We start from the raw sequence: 15,082 nt of genomic DNA on the forward strand, positions 1-15,082 counted from the left end.
GAGCACAAAGACTTTTTGAAGCAAGCTTAAATGGCATGGCTGTTTCAGCAAATACGTTTGCTTTTGTTAACACTATTGGATACGTTTAAGGCTTAGGTGTAAGTGATGCGTAATTTTCAAACACAATTAACCTTTTACCGCTCACCGGACATTTCAATTCAGAACTGCAGCGATATGTACATAACGTTCAAACATACGTTCATCTGTTTCGAATAAAACATGCTTTTAGTCAATCACTGCTCATTTTACTTTAAACAACATCTCACAACATGTAAGAGACAATATCATTCTGCAGAAATGTTTTTCCAACAAGCAGATCATACAAAATTTGTCTTTCGGTTTGTCGGTCTCTCGCAGCATCAGTATTTCAACATCTATTTCCGCTCAGTTACACCTCTGAAAAAAATCAGTACTGACAAGACTTTCTCGGTGGTCAATATCATGCTGTCGTATTCAGTGCAGCCATCAAAACGGTCACACTACGAAACCGTGCAGCGCTGAACACTTTCAGTGTTTTTCAACAGAGCCTAAATGAATAAGTTGGTGGATGTCAGTGTTGCTCTAATGAAGTACTGAAACAGTTAAAGCAACGGCTGGAAAACTGGACTGGAGTGTCACAGCGTCCATTTGACAGCCATAAAAGACTCTCTGGCTCACACATCAATATCGGTTTAAATTCACTGACAGCAGCCAATAAAACACTTTCCATTCAGTCATGGATTTGTTGTACAGTGCCGTCCTGTGTGTAACTTCAATAGGAAAAAGCTTTGATCTGAAAGCATGACGACTTTAACATGACTTTACTAGTGTTAGCTTTACATAACATGTCAAAGCAGACCACTTATCTAAATTTCCATCTCACTGGTTTGATAAAAAGCAGACAAATAGAGGAATAATGTCAGTCACTTCACATGACAAACTTGATTTCTGAAATAGTGCACAAGCATGTGCTCAGATTAACTGGAAGGGATTACAGATGATTCACTGACAACCATTAATGGACAAACAGAAGAAAATAGCTTTGTAAAATTCCCCACAGCTTAATTCCATTCCCAACAATACAAACAGCTGAACAGAAGTATTTATAGAGCAGTGTTGACTTACTGACAGCTGCTACACAAAACACACAAAAACAGAACAAACCAACAGACATTCAATGCAATTACAAGAGCCTTAATCTGCTTGCAGGGCCATGACATATTACAACACGTTCTTTCAACGATTTTATCTTCCAGCAAATGGGGGGTGGGGGGTTATGAGCTTATGTAAATTTAACTCCTCCCAAAAACAGTTATAAAAAAAAAAAAAAAACAAGTGTGAGAACATGTTATAACGGCTCCAGCCAGATACCACAAGGCTACTTGTGCAACTCGCATCTTCACAGATATGGCCTGCTGGAAGGGAGCGCCTCTCTTCACAAAGCACATGCACATACTACCACAAACAAAAGTGTTCGTTACCCAGTCACCTTCATTAAAGGTGATGAGTACTGCATTCTCCCAGCAGTGGTGACTAGAATTGTAACGATATTCAAACCGAATGGAAAAACACCCACGGTCCATACCGCAGTACACATAGCATACTGAACCATCGGCCATCAAAAAAAAAAAAAACAATATCAGGCGACCACTAGGGCTGCACAATTAATCGAACTGCAATTGCAATTCGGCTTATGTGCGATTATGAAAGCGTAAAGGCTGCGATATTAAATAAATATACTTATATTATATAAAATAATACTTCTCAAAATAAATGTACATGTTATTCTCCAGTGTACAGGGTTTTTTTCCCCACTGTGGATGCATAAGAGGCTCATATCATGTTACAGACTTCTTCTTGATTTTGCATACCTCCTGACAAAACTTAAGAAATTGATATCACAGATTGTTAAAATAATAATAAAATATTTTATAATAAATCCTTAGAAATTTCTAGTGATTTTTAGTCAGAGCCTGCCTGCATGTTAACAGGTAACTTGTTTTTTGTAAAATAAGTTTTCTGTCAAATATAAATATTATTATTATTATTATTATTATTATTATTATTATTATTATTATTATTATTATTATGTTATATTTATTCTTAAATACACTTTTATTTTTAATAATGAAAATGTTATTGTAATTATTATTTATATATATATATATATATATATTACAATAACATTTACAATAACAACTATTACAATAACTTTCATTATATCATTATTTCATTTTCTCATTTATTATATTATATTATATTTATTATATTATATTATATTATATTATATTATATTATATTATATTATATTATATTATATATATATATATATATATATATATTTTTTTTTTTTTTACAAATGAAAAGTGTGTGTATAACATTTTGTGCTTGTATATTATGACTAATAATAATTATAATGTAACGGTACACGTATTCGTACCGAACCGTTTCGGTACGGGGCTTTCGGTTCGGTGCACACCGTTACGGAGCGGTTTCCCAATGCAATCTTTAACAGTTAACAGTCGGCTTGTTTTAAGCACGGACGGACTTTAATCCGAGTTCCCACACGAACATATTAAGTATTCAGTCTATTTTATAACGAAATTCAAACGATAAATGCCGTTTTGACGCTCTTTAATGTAGCGTAACTGATCAGTGATCAGTGATCACAGTTCAAGCGGCTGCGCAACGGGCGCGTAAACGCGATCGATCATCTCTTCCTAAAGAATAAACATGAACATCTGAAGGTATGTTGAGGATACATTACAACTTACTGTCACGTATCATATGTGGTGTAATCGCTCAATCAGGGTTTCAACGGCGGAAAGACGTCAATATAACTGCTTGTAAACTAAACAATGTCATGTAGCATCACATTTTCCTCAGGCAGTCATTCAGTGTCCACAGACTTTTATTCACTAGAGAAATCAACTCTTTCACTAAATATTAGAGCCCGACCGATATATCGGCGGGCCGATATTATGCTTTCCAAACTATCGGTATCGGCATTTATGATGGCCGATAAATGAATATTTTTAAAAAAATAAAAAACCCAGACGAAACACCGCTCAAACACATTGAGTGTTGGCGTTTCATAGTTTGTCCACCAGAGGGCACTCTACAACGTGCCAGCTGGCAACAACACCAGCTGATCCAGCAGAGTCTTGCTGAGCTTCAGCGCTGTGAGCGTTGCATTCACAACACAGATCACCCGTGAAGTGCATGTAAGATGGCAACGAGACATACATTGCTTGAATTGAATAACAATTAAAAGAACATCCCCATCAGTTCTCTTAACTCAAATAACATGACACAATTTGTTACTGCCAAGTCCAGTTTTGCTGTAACATGTAAGCCAAGAGAGCTGGTAATTACGCTAGGTTACAGTTGACTGACTAAGTTTAACTCGGACAATGTGACTGAATAAGATGTATTTCTTTAATAGTCTGACAGTTTGACAGCATGAGACGTATCATCTCTCCCCTGCCCGTTATTTTGAAAGAGTATACATATTTCTAAATTATAACTTATCATAGACGCTAACCACAAAGCTAGCTAATGCCATGGCTATCAGTGGGAGACCGCTAACACTAATGCGCCTTGGAAATCACAACAAACTTATTCTGCCTAAATAAAGTAATGATTACTGTATTTATAACTAGTATATTTGTAGTTCCAGTCCCTGCATTGTAAATCGTAAGTTAGGCTCGTGAAGAGTGAACGAAAGTGTGTGACTTCGTTCAGACGCCGCATTAACAAATCAAATAATGGATTTACTGCATCATCATAAGTAGTAGATTTTAGAAGGCAGGCAGCAAATGATGATTGAAAATGGTTTGTTGTAGCTTGATGGATAGAATTAAAAGAGTGCATGTAAAGGGATAAGCAAGTTGACATTGTAATTATAAGGTGGCTCATATTTATACTGTATAGTTTATATTTTGCTGTTGTTGTTATTTATCAGAACTTCTAGAACTTAACTGAATATTTTTTCCAGTCTTGCTCAAAGTTATATTTATAAAGCTTACCACATCTATTAATACTGGTAACTTTGATTTTTTGTTTTTGTTATTGTGTTTTCGTCCAAACGACTTTAAGTTTCATATCTTAAGTTTGTATTTTTATACATTTTATTTATCAGAACTTGAATATATTTTTATGTTCCTCTGTTCTGTTGTGACAATAAAACAAACAAGTTTATTTTTAAACTGCATTATCATATTATTTTAGAGAGGCTGAGGGATCATGAATAACTACAAATAACTAATGTATAAGGGAAATCTGTTTAAGTGTTTTTTACGCGTTTCTGTTATTTTATTTATTTATAATATATATCGGCTGATATATCGGATTTTTAAGTGACCAAATATTTGTATCGGTATCGGCCTTAAAAATCCTTTATCGGTCGGGCTCTACTAAATATATACTCTATATTAGCCTATATATTAGGCTTGCTACGATAGTCGGTGTTGCCGGTGTTCAGACTCAACACCGGTTACATCACTTGCCCACCGTGGCACCGCCCACCGTCTTTTTTATTTTTTTTATAGTAATAAAATAATTTAGTTCAGTTAGAGAACAGACAATACAAATAAAAACTGAACGTATCTGCTTAATAAAGCAGGATCCGACCGTGAGTCTCGGCAGCGGCAGGAGTCATTCATCAGATTTAAGAGTGAGGAGCTGACTGAGATCATCGCGGAAGATTTGGTTTCAAAGCGAAACGTAAAAGCGCCTACTTAAGGGAGTTTGTCATTTGTTTTGTTGTTGTGTTTTTCATTAAAAATAATAGGCTAATGAACCCACAATTCAAGCAACCTGCAGCCGAATTGGCGCTAATGTAAAACCGAAAGTAAAATGTGCACGGCCGCACAGAGCGCGCGTTGTTTACTTTCGCCTGGCTCCGCAGTGCGAGCCTCCGCGCTACGCTGACTGCGCGCATTTATTTTTGCTGCGTGCACCCTCGCGCTCGTGCGGGCGCGTCGAGTATAAACAAAGCTTTACGGACGAACTGTTATTCATTCATGGCGTGCATCTCAATCATAGACTGATCAATGCTTGATCAGTGCCCTGACTACTGAACTAGGGAACTGATTGAGACGCACCCATGGCCTCACAGAGCGCGCATCTACAGACGAGCTGTCATTCACGGTGTGTGCGCACTGGCACGTTTTCAGTTCAGAGCGGTCGTGTGCATGTTACTTTCGGTTAGATAGAATTAGTGATTTAAAAGCCTCCGCCGGTGATACCGGTATTACCGGTGATGTCACACATCAATTAACCGGTGGGGAAATTTCCTCACCGTCACATCCCTACTATATATTCTACTGAACCTGTTAATGATGTCTTGATTATTTCATGTATGTTTAAATAAACCTGTCATGAAAATGACAGACACTGTGTATATGATTATATTTCAACAGCGAATTGGAGAAAAAAATATTTTATAATTCGATTTAGAAGTTATTGCAAAAACTGCCTTATGTGAAGCTTACATGTTTGCGTACTATGTTATTTTGAGTGAACTTGAATATTATATATTTTTATACCTAAAAATAAATAGCAACTGAATTTGGGCTCTGTTGTTAACCTTTAATATTAATGTGCAAGTAAGGCGCCATATATAGTTTATAGCAATATCTTCAATAAACTTTTAGTTATAATTTAATTCATTTAAGGACAGACACTTTTTTTTTCAGTAAACCACTGTTTAATAAAACGAAATAAAAAGCAATTTCGTAAAACTGCTGTACCGAACCCTGACTTCAAAACCGAGGTACGTACCGAACAAGTCAGTTTTGTGTACCGTTACACCCCTAATATATTATTTATATATATTTATATTAGGGATGCAACAATACAGTTAAGTCCACGGTTCAATACATACCTCGGTTTTTAACCACGGTTTTCGGTTCGGTTCGGTTCTGATGGCTTGTCACATCAGTTTTTTGCTATTCTATTCTTAGGCGACAGGAACAGCAAGAGGTTAAGGAGAAAAAAAGTCAATTTTTTTATTACAATACTCTTTCTTTATTTTACTTAAAAGAATTGAAAAACATTACTTAAACTTAAAACTTTACTTAAAAAAAAAACCCTTGTACGAATTCCTAGTGTTTTGTATAATATAAAATGAATGTATATAAAGATTTACTCTGGCAACTCAGAGCTGTACAGCAGCATTCAAGTATGAAATTTAATGAATAAATGTTAAAATAAAACACTACATAGACTTCACTATAAAATATACATTGATTCTTATTAAAGCTACTGTATTACAGTTCTTCAGTCAAGAGCAGTGAATGATTTTCTCTTTGTCTTTTGTTGTTTTATTAACATTAAAGGGATAGTTCACTCAAAAATAAAAATTCTGTCATCGAGAAATTAATACAGGTTTGGAACAACATTAGAGTGAGTAAATAATGACAATTTTAAAGGTGAACTGTCCCTTTAAGGACAGAGTGTTCACTAGGCTAAGCTGCTGTCAATTTAAGACCTGCGTGCATCCAATATACAGACACACGCCGATTTTACTTTCAATTTAGACATAACCGACTGTGTTCATGTTAACCTTGTGTGTATTTGACAGTATTAGCGCAGTAAGACTACTTAGTCCAGTAATCACGTGTTTGACATGCGTTTAGTGCGCGCGCTCAGAGAAGCGCATGTTAAAACAGTGCATATACACGCGAATGAAGGCTTTAAAACGCATGCAAATAATTAACTTTCGTGATTATGAATAACTACAGTGTTCCGTGAGTATAACTCTACCACTAACGTGTGATGTGAATGTATGTCGCGTTGTTCGGTATATTGGGATGGAGGCAAACGATAGAATTTGTAGAAAAATAATCAATTAAATGCAAAACCGAAAAAAACTCAATTCACAAGCGCGTATTGAAGCGTGAATGCCGAACGGTTCAATATTATATTTTTGAGAATTGAGAAATATGAGAATTGTGGCATCCCTAATTTATATTATATATATATATATATATATATATATATATATATATATATATATATATATATATATATATATATATATATATATATATATATATATATATATATATATATATATATATATATATATATATATATATATATATATATATATATATATATATTAGTGCTGTCAAACGATTAAAATATTTAATCGCGATTAATCGCATTAATGCCATAGTTAACTCACAATTAATCGCACATTTTTATTTATTCTAAATGTCCCTTGATTTCTTTTTGTCCCATTATTTTTTCTTATTTTAATGCTCTTATCAACATAGAAAAGTGGATCGGCTTGCTTTGTTCAAATGTTTGTTTTATTGAAAACAACATTGGCATACTGTAGTGTTCGATTTCACACCAACATTCTCACTTGAAGCAGTCATTCACACTTGGAGCAAATAATCGCTCACACAATGTAACACTGTCCATCAATAAAAGGGTGAAAAAAAATACTTTGTTGCACAAACAGCCCCTTCAACAGCCCTTTCTAAGGGATCAAAACAGGGTGATACAAAATAAAATTACAAAGTGCACATGCAAGGTAAACTAGGACTCCGCCTATAGTGCAGTTAAACCAGGGGTCGCCAACTAGCGGACTCCGGTCCAAATCCGGACCGCGAAGCCTTTTGACGTAGGCTAATGAAACAGTTAACGTTGCAATGCTCACTGTTGCGTTCAGACCCAGACGCGCGGTCAAGCATGCAGGTACACCGGACGCGAATGACGCGACATGCACGCCGCATAATTCGCACCGCAGAATGTCTATTTGCGTCTTTGCATTGACTTAAATCACTCGCGCAAAACGCTTCATTCGCGTCCGGTGTGAATGCACCATCAGAGCAGAAAGCAGCGCTCAAGACAAGCACTTTTAGTTGAAGACCCCTGAGTTAAACCATGGCATAATACGTTTCTCATTTCGGCGTCTCACGCTTGCCATCCACGTCTACTCTTTTAATGGCCCAAACAAGTGTGGGCAGCCGCAGCGTGCCTGATGTTTTGTTTCCGGTCTAGCTACATCCGGAGTGGTGTTGTAGTTTTTCTAACGTTACTAGTTGCTGCAACAGCATGTGAAAAAACTACAAAGTTTGTTAGACCAAAAAGAACGTTAATCTCGCGATAAAAAAATTGACGCCGTTAAAATAGGTTTGCGTTAACGTCGTTAATAACGCGTTTAACTGACAGCACTAATATATATATATATATATATATATATATATATATATATATATATATATATATATATATATATATATATATATATATATATATATATATATATATATATATATATATATATAAATCGTGCAGCCCTATCGACCAGTAATTAAGATATTTATTACTAATTAAGCTTTCTGACCCCACACAGACTGCAAAGTAATTGCCTCTTTCAAGGTCCAGAAAGGTAGTAAAGACATCAATAAAATCAGCTACCTGCGCCATCAGCGCCATCTGCTGTCAGAGAGTGAATGTGCATTTTCATTCAGCGCATCACTCGTTCCTCCATGCACGTTGGGTTTGTTTACATCAGTGTGCGTTCATTTTAAACTGTTGATGGGTAAAATATTCTTAAAATGCATTCTAAAAATAAGAATAATTCGTAATAAATAATTATTCACTGTATTTTGAAGTGCCCACGATAATATCGTGCATGTTCATTTTCGTGATATATCGTATCACCGTATACCGGCACATGTCTACACGCCAGTTTTGCTCATCAGACATAGTGTAAGCATTTTGAACTGCAAGAGGCGTTACACTTTTTCCGTAAGTTGAATACAGAAGGCGATCGGCCAGAAGCTAGATCATTTACTTTATAAAGTTTTAAATATGAATATTTTTCATACACAAACGCATCGATTCGCTTCAGAAGGCCTTTATTAACCCCCGGAGCCGTGTGGAGCACGTTATATGACGGACAGATGCACTATTATGGACTTCAAAAAAAGAGCCACAATCACTGCCATTATAAAACTTGGATTAGCCAGGACTTTAATATAACTCCGATTGTATTCGTCTGAAATAAGAATATCATATACACCTAGGAGGACTTGAGGGTGAGTAAATCATGGGCTAATTTTTAGCCATTTTTGGGTGAACTAACCCTTTAAGGTTAAACCACTGTGGTCACACGATTTTAACTATTTCAGACTATTTTAATGATGGCTTTACTACCTTTCTGTTGCAGTATATGTGGGGTCAGAAATCTCTCGGATTTCATCAATAGTATCTTCATTTGTGTTCCAAAGATGAACGAAGGTCTTACGGGTTTGGTACGACATGAAGGTGAGGAATTAATGACAGAATTATAATTTTTGGATGAACTAACCCTTTAAGGAGCTCTCTTACTCAGTTTGGAACAGATACAAAGCTCAAATGAGTGGAAACTACTGCTAAAACACTTGTGCGTCATGTACTTAGTCTCAAAGAGGCTTTTCCAAAACTTGGCATCAAAGTTTGTTACAAATGCACTAAACTAGACAAACTGCCAAGTCATAATAGCCAGTGTCGTCAGAGACCCAAATCATCATGCCTCCAGCTAAAACTGCTCCCCAAGTCCAGTGCCAGGCTGTTCGGAGGAAAGAGCAAGTGTGTTTTAGGGCTGTGTGACCAACACGGACAACACCACAACATCTGTAGTTCATGTTAAACAAATGGGTTTTTAAACAGCCTTACACCTGTTATAGCAAACGGATCACAACAAAAACAAAGCAGTTTATCCGTCTCGACAACAGGCTCTCAATGCATGATTGAAACTATTAACAGCAACAGACACACACACACACACTCTCTCTCTCTCTCTCTCAGCACATCTGAGTCTAGTGTAAGAATGTAAACAGCCTGGCCTTGTGTTTTCACAACAGTGAACTACATGTACAATGATACAGTGAAGAGTCTGATCTTCAGATAACGATTCCCATCCTCACTGTCCTTATATGCACTGTAGTCACTGCACACACAGGTCAAAAGTTAGTGGTCCACATTGACTCAGTTATAAATCATCACACCAAGTCAAACATTTGATATGAACCCAGTGTTTACTGAGCTCATCAAATATCAGAAGAAATTAGACATTGAGGTGAGACCGTGTCTTACTGACCATCATTCAATAAATGTCATCTATGACAAAACTGGGAGTGATGTGACTAGTATCGGACATACATGTTCAGGACTAACCCACTAAACTAGTTTGTGTAGGTATGCATGTTAAGTACTAACCCCTTGAACTAGGGCCCGATATGCATGTACATTATAAACCCAATAAACCGGTGCTCTGCATGTGCATTCAGTAACCAACTATACTAAGTGTCCGGTTTGTTTGTTTAGAAGTAACCCACTGAACTGGTGTCCGATATGTGCATTCAGTAACTAGCCCACTAAACTAGTGTCCGGTTTGTGTGTTTAGAAGTAACCCACTAAACTGGTGTCCGATTTGTGCATTCAGTAACTAGCCCACTAAACTAGTGTCTAGCATCAGCATTCAGTACCAACCCACTAAACTAGTGTCTTGGCATGTGCATTCAGAACCAACCCACTAAACTAGTGCCCAGCATGCATGTTCAGTACTAACCCACTAAACCAGTGTCCGATATGTGCATTCAGTACTAACCCACTAAACTAGAGCCTTGGAATGCGTGTTCAGTACCAAACCTGTCCTGGAGGCACCCCAGCCTTGCCCTGCACATTTTGTGTCTCCCTCATTTTTCTCACCTGGTTCCACTCATCAGCTCGTTAGTAGAGATTGCAAGAACTAAATTGGGTGTGTCTGATAAGGGAGACATACAAAATGTGCAGGGGTGCCTCCAGGACAGGTTTGAAATCCACTGAACTAAACTATTCCCCAGCATGTGTGTTCAGTACTAACCCAATAAACCAGTGTCCAGTGCGTGCGGTGTATCTGTACCTTGTCGAGCTCGTCGTGCAGTTCTGAGAGGGTGGGTCTAATGAGCTTCTCGCCTAACGGAGCGGCGGTCTGCCGGTAGAAGTCTATGTTGGGCACGGCGTCGATGGTGTTGTGTCCGAACGTGCGGAGGTAGTAGGTGTTGGTGTGGGTGTCGTAGTGATGGTGCTGCTGGCCGGTGGAGGAGTGCAGGCTGCCCTCGCTCATCACAGTGTCCCCATTCTGCGCGCTCTCCGCCGGCGCGGCGTCCGGACTCGAGGCCGCAAAGTTCACAACCCGAAACCGGCCCTTGGCTTCCTCTCCGCCAGCTACAGAATCCCGAAGTCCGTCGGACGGCGGCTCGGCGGCGTACGCGGGTGGGGACGAGTCGGAGGTGACAGGAGTATCAACGTCTCCTGCGGACTCTGACACCAGATCCACCTGAAAGCGGCTCTGGCTCGGTGTCGGACCAGCGGGTTTGAGCGCGTCAGGTTCGGGCGCAGAGAGATGGTCTCCCAGGGCGGCGATGGGTGGAGGTGACGCCGACATGACGAGTCAAAACGCTTTCCAAAAGCTGATACTGTCCGTTAAAAGTGCAGAGGAGCAGATGGATGTGACTGAACGCAGACACTGATGCTGCAGGAAGACTAAAATAACGCGCCGCGCTTCCCTTCCCTTCGAACCCGCAGCGCGACGCGCACATGCGGATGCAAATGGAGAACAGCAGCACGTTCAGTCAAAAACTCCAGACAAGTTTAACGCGCTCACTGAAATATCCGATTTGCAGCCCGGTGTGTGCGCTCACAATGACTTTACAGACCCAGATGATCTCCGTGAATTGAGCTTTCAGTGGCTAATTTGCACCGTGATGCTGCGCGACCTTGCCGCAACTCCTCCTCTCGTGCCCGCGAGTCTCGCTGCTTTATACGCGCACTGCAGCAGGACAGCGATGCTGGGCGGCATCGCGAGAGAAGGAGAGCTCGCGAGATTTGCCCGCTCCATCTCCACAGAGGGGTGGAGACTACAGTAGGATAGGATCACACACCGGCAAATGAAAAGTTGAGTCATAAGCAGATAGTCATCATTATATTGTGATTTGTGACATTTAGATTAAATATAAATATATCCATATAAAATATATATTTTTAGAAAAGCAATATACTAAAGAAATAATATTTAGACATAGTCATTTTGTTTATCTAGTGAGTGGAGACAGAAACTAGTTGTCACACGGATCACAACTGTAAGGGTTTGAGTCAAAAGTCAATTTACTTAAATGCTTGTTTTATCATCAGATCATGAGACAAAACACACTGACACACTCAGGGCCGGCGTTTGCTATAGGCGAGCTAGGCGGTTGCCTAGGGCGACAAATGTGTTGGGGGCGCAGCCAGGCGCCCTCTAGTGGCCCCCTTAAACTTACTTCCCATTAAGCATATAATTAAAACAAGCGAAATAAAACATATTGTTTATTAAACATGATCATCATTGGGCGCCCCCTCAGCCGCACGTTTAATTACTTAACCTGATTATTAGATTGAATTGATGGAGAGTATTGTCGAGCACAGGCGTTCAGACGTTAGGTCAGGCAAGTGTTCATCACAGGCGCGTTCTTCAAAAATGAAGCGGTCTAAACCCTCGAGTGCACAGGGACGGAAAAAGAGAAAGGCAGATGATCAAAAGAAAGCCCAGTATAGAGGTAAGTCTTCTCATCTCAGCCATAAAGGTGTCAAACGAAATAAATGTACTTCGTATTATCGATATTATCAACTAATATTGGACGGCATTGGACGTTTTATTGCTGTTACCAAGCTATCACTAGCTAGCTAGTTATCTACATATTACTACGCATTTCACTGACAATAAGGAAATCCAGACGTGCCAAATTTTAATGCTGCGTCAATTTTGAAGGTGAATAGAAATGCCAGAAACAACTGTTCATCTTTTATTATTTAAGATAGGGATAGAGCTACAAGAACTTATATATTTTAATTTTGTAGTGGTAAGTTCAGTGTATCAATAATAGCACTTTTGTTTGTAGAGGGTATAGTTAATCCAGTTTATGGGTCATAATTTGCTTAAGTGTCTTTACAGGTGCTTAAGAGAGTTTTTGCACAGTTTATGGAGTTAATATTTGGTAAATATCCTTGAACATTCTTTCTAGCATTTGTGTATGACCAATTTATTGCAGTTGATCCTTTAAGTCTTAATTTTCTTGATTAAGTGTTGGAGTGACTATAAAAGCATTTTTGTTTGTTCATCCATAGTTTGAGTCTTAATTTGTTAAATATCCTCCAACGTTCTTTGTAGCATTTTTGTATGTGCAATTTATTAGAGTGTATTTAAGTCATAATTAGCTTTTTAAGTCTTGGAGTAACTATAGGAGCATTTTTGTTTGTATAGTTTTTATAAATACTTAACCCATTTGTGCCCAATATTTTCTGAAAAGCATGTTCTGCATTTATTTTCCCCAGGTTTTTGTATTTTTTCTTGAAAATCGTATTTGAATCTGTGGCAACTATAGTTGCCGGTGGGCAAATATGTTGTATCCACCCCTTCAATGTCAAATATGTATAAGAGGAGAACATTTAGCATCTAACTCAAAATAACTGCTTTCAACAGATCAATCTTTATTCATAATCAAATGTATTATGTTTGACTAAGTATACTAAAAACTATAGATCTGTTGTAAGATTTGTTTTGTTTGGATGATTCTAGAGACCTTCATGATTATGTTGATATATACATGTCAACAAAAAATACTTATTAGTAACATGAAAATATCCTTTCTTTGGGAGGGTTTGCCTTCGTTGTGCTCCCTGGAAGTTAATACTTTTTTTCTTTTCTTGAAATCCTTTATTTGGTTGTCTGCTTGTGTGTCATTAAGATATAAAACATGGATAATATCTAGAAAAATACTTACAGAAGGAAAATGACAAAATGACAACTATACACTGGCAACTATAGTTGCCGGTGGGCTTAACAATTAAGGGGGGGCGCAAAACTTAATCTCGCCTAGGGCAACCAAAGAGCTAGAGCCGGCCCTGGACACACTGGTCGCTGTATAATGAAGTTTACTGACAGATTCACATATGCCTCCCCTATCAATATGGTGATTTTACAAAAACAATACAATAACAGTCATAAACAGCAAGTATTATTCCTGCCTACCATTATTATAATGAAGGAAAAAAAATAGATAAAAAAAATAGTTTTCCTTTTTTATCCTGCCAGCTCTCATTACTATGTTACTCTTAGAGTTCATTCTCGGTGTTAAAGGAGATACAAATGTAATATGCTGAGTAATATGTTGACTAAGATTTATTGTATATGTTCACCCTAGGTTTAATCTAGTAATCAGTTTAAATAATTATTAAATACTCATGTTGGTAAGGATGTGGAAATGTTATGTTTTACAATAATTAATATCGTTAGTAGTAAATTTGTATGAGGTTAAAAATTAAATGTTGATATGTATTGGGATGGGTGCATCTGATTGGTCGTACGTGTGCGTGTGTTTGCTCATAGTCGGGGAGTTATCTCGATAGATACGCTTCATTCTGAGTAAAACTCTGAATTGAGTCTGATTGTTCATTGATAAACGTGCTCCCTTACAGGTATATGAAGCGTACATTTGCACACATGTGAATATTAGTGTTTCTAAATGTATTTTTGCTAGGTGTTGTGTTTGTTTTGGGTGGGGTGCGATACGGGATGAATACAATGTACATTATCAGCTGGTGAGCACGCGGTTTGCGCGCAAATCGGCAATGTGTGTATGTAGGGTGATTACATTTATACGGTTACGTTTTTCTATAAATCGCCCTGTTTAGTTAAAGGTATATGTATGATTTGTATTGTCGTGTATGTTTGATATGAGTTGTGAGCTTGTGAATATTAGAGTGTGGATGTTTTAGGGTGGGATGTACACTACTTTTAAGTGTAGCCTACTCATTTATTCACTGTGAACGTGAGGCGCATTGAATTTAAAGGGGTAGTAACGTTAAATAAAAGAGCTCATGCATTTGTTGTGTATATAATTATATAAATAAGAGAGCTCATGCATTAGTTGTGTAATAATTGTTAATTTATTGCAACATGCTTTCTGAGTAAAACTATGAATGAGAAGCATTGCGTCTGATTGTTCATTGATAAACGTGCTCCCTTACAGGAGTGCTACATAAATTTGGAGGCACCGCTGGGATGATTGTTGGGTGATCT

General features: G+C 37.8%; 1 protein-coding gene across 2 annotated transcripts in view; it reads right to left on the bottom strand.

Annotated features, from left to right (window-relative positions):
* slc12a2 (solute carrier family 12 member 2) overlaps nt 1-11,796 on the bottom strand; it is a 148,514-nt gene extending 136,718 nt beyond the window's left edge. The window contains exon 1 of one of the 2 annotated variants that reach the window (XM_079805350.1): nt 10,886-11,796. In XM_079805350.1, the coding sequence (XP_079661476.1) occupies nt 10,886-11,410 (525 nt within the window). In that variant the 5' untranslated portion in view covers nt 11,411-11,796. The remainder of the gene's footprint in view (nt 1-10,885) is intronic. The other variant, XM_079805351.1, reaches the window with a different exon arrangement.
* Nucleotides 11,797-15,082: the final 3,286 nt, after the last annotated feature.

The sequence above is a fragment of the Gobio gobio genome (genome assembly GCF_949357685.1).
Source record: "Gobio gobio genome assembly, chromosome: 22".
NCBI lineage: Eukaryota > Metazoa > Chordata > Actinopteri > Cypriniformes > Gobionidae > Gobio > Gobio gobio.